This window comes from Hipposideros armiger, unplaced genomic scaffold, assembly GCF_001890085.2.
Source record: "Hipposideros armiger isolate ML-2016 unplaced genomic scaffold, ASM189008v1 scaffold_342, whole genome shotgun sequence".
Lineage (NCBI taxonomy): Eukaryota > Metazoa > Chordata > Mammalia > Chiroptera > Hipposideridae > Hipposideros > Hipposideros armiger.
This window is the reverse complement of record NW_017731692.1, coordinates 971,918-980,202: the sequence shown is the minus strand read 5'-3', so window position 1 is coordinate 980,202 and position 8,285 is coordinate 971,918. Positions and strand designations below refer to the sequence as shown.

Below are 8,285 nucleotides of genomic sequence, written 5' to 3'. Positions count from 1 at the left end.
GATAATCGGTTTTGTTGAACTTATGAAGTTGTAATGATGACGAGGTCTTGGTCTTCTATGATGTGTAAATATCGTAAATTTGTTACTGGCACATAAAATTTCTTGTACCTTGTATCTGTTGTTGGATTTTGTAACTATTTGTTACATAAAATTTCTTGTACCACAATGTTAATAAATGCAAAAATTCTTTTATAGTACAAAAAACAAGTACCTAAATGTAAAACAAAAAAAATTTTTGAATTAAAAAATTAAAACGAAAGATTTTTTTCCCTGAAAGTTTGGGCCAAAAATATGGGTGCACATTATACATGGGAGCACATTATACATTGCAAAATATGGTAAATGCCTTTGGATGGGAGTTATGATTTTTGTTTCAAGAGCATCAGCTCCAGGTCCAGCCCTCATGCTCAGTTCCTTTTAAGCTCTGTGGCTCCGTCTTTCCCACCATCCACGACCGTATCTTTCTCTTTACCTTCTGAATTAGTTACCCAGTCTTTGTGCTCCACATTGAATCCTTCTTGTAAATCCAGAATCCCTCCTCTCTTCCATCACACCCATTAGGATGGCCTGCCTCGCATCTTGGGAAATGGCTTGTTTAACATTGCTGAAGCCAATCCCTAGCTAAAATAAATTGCAGCAGGATCCTGCAAACAGCCAAGTATAAGATTGTCTCCCTCCCAATTCAGCAGTGGGCTTTCTCTTGGCAATAATGTGGAACTCGGTTTCATATATCAGCTAGGGGAGTGTTAAATGGATGGCTAGCTCACTGCTGGCAATCAATACATGTTAATACATAGTAAACAAATGGCTTTCTATGGGATGGTCAAGCGTGGTGATTTTGCAGACAAAAAGGATAAAAGGTTGTTCCTGGGGATCTTGTCTAAGAAAATCATTTTGGGGCTCAAGTAGGATCCTTCCCAGGTGGGCAGAAGTGACATTTAATCATCATGAGAATTATCGTTGTTAAAAATCATCTTTTTTTTTTTTATTTGTGTGTTTGTGTGCATGTTCAGAAAGAAGATAAACCCGAAAAAGTCCAACCAATCGCATCATCTACCTTGATCCATTCCGACCTGACATCTGTTTATGGCACCGTTGTAATGAACAGGACTGTTTTATTCCTGGGGACTGGAGATGGCCAATTACTTAAGGTTGGTTCTCTATGCCTTCTTCAATGTCGATTTTAATAGTGATCTATTTTGTGCTTTTTAATTTTTTGTTATATTTTTATTGCTTCTGGGTTATATACACCACCACACCAACTGCTTTGTGTACTCCTCAGTGACCCCCAGAAATGGCCTGAAAGAAATTTTTAGAAATCTGTAATAACCTCCCTAGCCATGTAACAACGCATCCAGCACCTTGTTTCCCAGCATGTGCAAGGCTATTTCAAAACCCTTCCTTATTCATAAATTGCCTGGGTGAGGTAAGGGGGCGGGGGGTCTGGCCTCTACCCCATCCCTGACTCACCTCCTTAAGACATTTAACCTTTTGGTTCTCTCCTTTGTAATGGAAATGTACAAAGCACCTGATTTCTCACAACTTCAAGGAGATGAGAGATTATAGGGCTTGAAAATCAGGGGTGTGTGTGGGGGGGACAGGTGTTCCTCCTCTCCAGCCCACTTGCCACCCACAGAGGGGGTTTGTTTTCTGCCCTTCGTACCCACAGAAGTTAGAAATCTGAAATCCTTTGAGACTACTCTTGAATCTCCAAGGGCTATATTTTCCCACTGTATGGATGCACCCACTGGTCAAGTTGAGATTTTTTATTCGGTTGGGGGAGGGGCAGTGGGAAGGAGAAGATAAAATCAGATACCTAATGAATTGCCTGAAATTATATAGTGGAGATCTCACTTTCATTAGCAAGCATTTATTGAACACTGGAGGCCTCCACCAACAATTGTGGTTGGGAACTGCACTGTTTCTGTCCCTCTAGGCCAGGGGTTCTCAACCTGTGGGTCGCGACTGGGGTCAAATGACCCTTTCACAGGGGTTGCCTAAGACCATTGGAAAACAAAAAGATATTTACATTACGATTCATAACAGTAGCAAATTGCAGTTATAGAGTAGCAACGAAAATAATTTTATGGTTGGGGGTCACCACAACATGAGGAACTGTATTAAGGGGTTGTGGCATTAGGAAGGTTGAGAACTTCTGCTCTAGGCTGATATCCCTTTGCCTCTCTAGCCAGTGAATTTGCTGTCAGCTCAGATTCTAAGTTGAACATTAGCAGATTTGTTTTCTCAAGTTATCTTCCACTGATAACTGTGTGACTTTAGGTAAATCGACTCACCTCTCTGAAACTATTCTCTCATCTGTAAAATGAGATTGTATCAGACAACCTGGAAAGCTCCTTCCTCTTCTGATGGTCTCCAGCTCTGTCTTCTGTGCACTTATCCCCCACTCTAGCCAAACCTATTTGCTTGTTGTTCTCCAAATGTGCATTGTGTAGTCGTGTCCCCACACCTTTGCTCACACCCTTCCTGGATTGCTTTCTTTCTTTTTTTCTCTTTTCTCCGTGCTTTACTGAATCCTGTGTTTCTGTGCTTTGGCTCAGCTCAAACTCCACCTCATCTTTGAGGATTCCTAAGCCTGTAGTGACCATGTTTTTCCCTCATCTCCTGAAATACTCATTATCTGTATCGTTCTTTTGGCTCATTACAAATGTCTTGCTTTGATGCCTAACCTTTTCTCTTGTGTTTGCCTAGCCTTCCTTTCTTGATTTTAAGCTTCTTGAGAAGGAGGCCATGAATTCCCAACAGCCTGATATAGTGCTGAGTGCCTGGTAGGCATTGGATTTTAATCTGTTTTTCTTTGGAGGAAACCCAGTAACATATGGGAGGGAGTTTGTTTGTATACACATTTTAAAAAAATATACATTGATCATCTTTCCTGTTGCATTAGCTTTATTTCCCAGAGAAAGGTAAACACCCACCAGTCATTGTACACAAGTTGCTGGGTGCTGTGAGGTGAAATTTGTAGCTATACCAATCTGGTCAGGCTGATTGGACCCGTAACCTGGCAGGATTTCCCTTCAATCCTTACTGGGCCTCCTCCCCAATTACTTGTTCAGATTTGGGATATTTTTCATGAGTGTTTTGACAAGAATACTGTTTCCCCAAAGCTGAGCCAACCAAACTGTTACATGGTAAATTGGAGGTGAAGGAACACTTGGCTATAAATAGTTCCCCAAAGGAAGGCCTGGTTTCACCCATCCTGTTTGTTCACCCTAGCAGCCTGTGTGCAGCTGGCCAGTTTTTAGAGGTGTCGTGGTGATGTGGGCCAAGCGAGTAGGGCCCCCCCCCCCCTCCGTCAACTTTTAAGTTTTTTCCCTTTAGAAAATTTAAGTCTCCTCCTCCCTAGTTTCTTAGCCCCTGGCTTTGATTACTCTTCTAATCAGTTTCTGAATCCTAGACTAAAGATTGCCCCTAGACTGAATCACAGAATCTCTCTCACTCATTCAGGCTTTAGATAACTACTTAAAACCTGTGACTTCCCAACATTCCCCAAACCATTCCAGACCTAACTCTTAGATAATCCCATCCCAGAGACTAAATAGGTTTTAACATTTCCCCAGGCCAGTATACTTGTTGATTGTAAACATTAAAGCCTAATGTTCTTTCCAAACCCGAAGCCACCCTACATCAGCAGCTTTGAGCTCTGCTCTTTAACAAATTTATTAATTAAAAGCTATTTTCCCTCACTTAGGGGTTTTGGAGATACAGAGGGTACCCCAGCAAGATTGCCAGTCCCAACCAAAGAAGCCAACACTGTCTTCCAGGCGGATCTCGAGACCCCTTCCTCTCAACTGAGATCAGCTAGGGTGAGAGTTCCATGAATCCCCCAATAGGCAGGGACAGCTATATGCCCCTCCCCAGCAGGAAGTAGGTACAGAAGAAAAGACCTCCTGTTCAACTTCCCTTAGAGATTCTATGGGGATCACGTCTCTCAAGGGAAAAACATGGCAGGCAGTTAAGAGGCAGGCATTGGGTCTCTGCATTCCTGCATATCCCACAGAATGCACTGCCCAAAAAACCTCCCCTTTCCACCCATAACCTCTTTTCTTCTAATAAACTCCTTTTCTAAAGAGAGGAGATCAATCAGGTGGTCCCACACCCAGAGAGGAACAGCCCATCCTAGAGGAAGAAGGGATAAAAACTCCAAGTCCTGGCCAGTCAACGCCTTTTGAACTTCCTTTTCTCCGCCAGCTCCAAACTCTTTGGAGTGTACTTTCTTTTCTAATAATGGCCCTTGAGCCATTCTCTACTGCTGGGGCCCACTTCTGCTTCTTTGAAATGTATTTTTACTTCTAATAAACTCCTTTTCTGCAACTTTACTTCTCTGGTCCGTGTCTCCATTCTTTGGTTCCACGAGACCACGACCCGGCACAAGAAATATCCTACATCAGTGGCACCAGAGTGGCAGGACAAGCTGCAGCTTCAGGCCGCTGAGGAAGAAGTGGCTGACTGAAGTCTCACTTTCCTTAGCATCTGTCAGTAGTACCGCTTCAAAAGCCACATCTGTGGCCTTGTTTTTAGGGTACGAATAACAAGGGTAGGTTGGTTTTTCTGTTTGTTTGGTGACTGCTAACATTAATACACTACTTCCTATGTGCCAGTCACTCTGCATGTTCTAGCTAATTCAGAACTCTCCACGACTCAGTGAAGTAGATATACTCTTACCATTTTACAGATGAGGGAACTGAGGTCCAGAGAAGCTGGATGATCTACCTAAGGTCACACATAGGCAGAGCAGGGATTTGAACCTGGAGTGACTTCAGAGGCTGCACTAATATCCCTCCTGACTTTGTAACCTCTGCCCCAAGCACAGGCAACCACTCCCTGAGGGTTCTCTGGGGTGGGGGTGGAGGGTTGCATGTTAATATAGGGGTTAAAATGATCATTAGCAATGGCCCCACAAGGGGAAGAAGCCACGATGCCCAACTCCAAATATTGAACCAAGATCCCCAATATTTGCTTAATTGTTGGCAGATCCTGTAAGTTCTATCTTTTAACTGTTGTGCAGCATCTCTGACTATGCCAGACTGATTCACATGAAAACAGCAATCTTCTTTTAAGAATAAGCATAGCCCCCCTCTTTCTGGCAAATTTTTTAAAGGAATGGTTAGGGACTGACTGATTATTGGGGGCTATGTTGATCTTTGGAGCCAAGTAGACTAAGGCATAGGTTTCTGTCCAACTAGCTGGATGGCATAAATAAGACCTAGGTCCACAGAGGGAAAAGTATCTCCAGCAGTTGTTTGAAGAGGAGCTTAAGGTTTTTAATTGGCTTACAGGAACAAGAGTGACAGTCTTCTTCTGGGGGAGCCCTGTGGAGACTTAAATTTACGAAATAAATTTAATTTGAGGGAAGTGGACCCAGCTACTGACTCTTTGGAGCCCAACAACAGTTGGGTGCTCAGAAGAATTGTAAAGGGTTCTGTACATATAGGAGACTTTTCCCTTTAGGTTTTTAAAAGTACTTTGTCCCCTATGCTTTTTAAGTGGCTGTTGAACCTTTCCCGGGCTAACAACATAGGAGATAACAGAGTTGAGGTTAGAATTAGTAGTTAGAACTAGGGCTTGGAGCTCTTCTGATAAAACTTTTCTAGAGTCCTTTTAAGTTAGATTTGTTTAGTTGACACTTTTTCCTTAAAGTATAGACCAACGGTAAGGAACAGGCTGAGTAAAATGAACCCAAATCCAGGGGCTTTCTTTATCTTTACAACCCAGCAGTTTTTGGAGGAAAACAGGTCCAGAGTGAGCAGTTGAGACGGAATAAATGGCTTCTATAAATTAACAGGCTTGCCTGCCACGTCAGGGTCACCCACAGTTTTGCCCTGTGATGAGAACAGCTTGGGAGCCCCTGAGAGTGTCAGGCTGTACAGTGATGGCAGCTTTTTTAGGGGAGGGAGTGGTCCCTGCTCCGAAGTGCCCTGTACTGCACAATCTCTCCTCCAGTGCCCTGTATTGCACAGGGGGCACGGCTGCTTTGGAGGATTAGGACACTCCTTATTTTAGTGGTCTGGGCTTCCACATCCAAAAAGCAGGCTCCTTTATTTGGTATTTCCTTTCCTGGGGCTTTTGGGGTGCCCTGAGGTGGCTTTAGCCCTGGGTTGTTTATAACTGTGGCCAAAAGTCTGGCTTTGTAAGTCTGGCTTTGTTTTGGGTCTCATCCTCTGGTCTCACTGTTCCTTTATTCCTTGTTTTTCTGTCTTGGTTGTTAAAGAAATTTAAACAAATTTCTGGCCTTCTTTAGGATCTAAGCAGTGGGCCAGGACCATTATGATCCTGTTGGATTAAGGAGAATAAGCTTCCTTTACACTGGCTTATACTCTGACGTTGAGGACACATGAACTCTAGTAATCCTAAAATACAGAAGTTTACATAGCTGTTAGCAAAACTTAGTTGTTGTTATTGTATAACTTTTAGCTTTTTTCAGTAACCAAGGACCTGATTAGGACAATATAAAACATAGTCCAATAGTCTAAGAAATTTGTCCTGTTTAGAAGAGAGAGAACACTCAACTCTACTAGCTTATTTTTGATATTTAAATGTACTTGAGTGATTGTATTTAGCTTAACTAGACATAAAACTCTCTCAAGACTTTTCACAAACCTTCTATGACTTTAATTCCTTTAAAAATGTATTTCCACACCTTATACCTTCCTTAAAAATACACATTATTTCCTTTCATATTAACTAGAACCCATAGCCTCTAAAATCTTAATTTTTACTGACAAACAAAAGCAAGCAATTAGCACTTTTACTGGTAAATCCAGGAATATATTTGTAACCTTCCAAAGCATAGGCTTTTGTGATAAAATATAAGATACATTTATTAACAGATCTTAATCTATCTTTGAACATTCCTGTGACAAGAAGCTAGAAATAGATGAACTTAGCAAAACTAAAATCTTAAGTTGTCACTAGATGTTGAGAAATCACATCTAAGCATCCCCAGTATATGATCATCATTACTGAAAAGTTTTACTTAAAACCTTATTTAGTTACTTTTTGCTAGTTCTTAACTCAGATCCCAAAGTCAATTACCCAAGCTATTTTTTTTGACAAATTTTGTAGCAGAGATAACATGATTTTAAAAGTAAACTTATTCAGAATATTAGCACCCACAAACTTAGACCATCTCCCTTACAATGAGTCCCCAGGCGAGGGGTCACAAGAGACTAGGAAAGGGATGGAGTACTGGGTTCCTCCTGTGGGGGCCTCCCCTGGGGAGGAGGATCCCACTGGAGGTTCCTTTGAATGAGTCTCTGTTAGAGGAGGGAGACAAGAAACCACAGCCAAAATAGCTGAATCATCTTGGCATTTTTTTGCAAAGGTCTGGGTTTGTCCCGCAGGGTGAAAAAAGCCTGAACATAGGGAACTTCGGACCATGTGCCTTCCGTCTGCAAAACAAAGTTAGCTGCATGATAGTATTATAGTTAATACTTCCTCCCGGAGGCCAGGTTACCCTGCCTTCTCATTTGTATTGAGGCCACGCCTCTGAACAGAAGACCAGGCTCTGCTTCTTCAGAGTCTGGGATCCAATTTATTCCAGTGATTTAGGATGTAATTCAGGGGCGTGCAGGCGCGTGAGGGCTGATAACTCATCTCCCAACAACCTGTCTGGAGCGTCCTCCAGACCTTGAGTGGGCCAGGGAGACCGCAGGCGGGTGGGGGGACATGGCGCTCCAGGATTTAGTCATGCCTTACCTGGGCCGCTGGCCCATGCTCCCGAGTGGGCACTTGTATTGCCCATGTGTGGGGGAGGGAGAAAGTGCCCATCGGTAGGGGAGGAAGAAAAGAAAGGCGTCGTTTTGCAATTCGCCTCCCAATAATCCATCCGGAGCGCCCTCCAGACCCTGAGAGGGTCAGGGAGACCGCATGACTCGTGTCCGAGGCGGGTGGGGGGACATGGCGCTCCAGGATTCAGACATGTCTTACCCGGGCGGCTGGCCCATGTCCCCAAGTGGGCACCTACCTAACTCTGTGTGTGTCCCCTCCTGGATTTCTGATGCTGGCCTATGGGCCGATAAAGGCCGTGGCCCATAATGGGGTGTTTTAAAGTAGAGGGGTGTATGGCCCGACTCCAAGCATTGTTGAAATTGGTGGCACGGTCAATGTAATGGTGGCACTCTGTATAAAGATGGTTAAGAAGGGAGTATATGTTCAAAGTCTGCAAGGAAGGCACACAGCGTAGGTGAAAGAGTGTAGAAGATGGCCGTGATGACCTATATGTAAGGGGGAGTAGACAGAGATATTGGGATCCTCAAAAGGCTTCA

The 8,285-nt window shown here is 43.3% G+C and overlaps 1 protein-coding gene across 2 annotated transcripts in view; it reads left to right on the top strand.

Annotated features, from left to right (window-relative positions):
- Nucleotides 1–8,285, top strand: part of PLXNC1 (plexin C1) — a 163,484-nt gene that overhangs the window by 26,503 nt on the left and 128,696 nt on the right. For both annotated transcript variants that reach the window (XM_019661264.1, XM_019661265.1), the window contains exon 2: nucleotides 1,014–1,151. In XM_019661264.1, coding sequence (XP_019516809.1) covers nucleotides 1,014–1,151 — 138 coding nt within the window. The remainder of the gene's footprint in view (nucleotides 1–1,013; nucleotides 1,152–8,285) is intronic.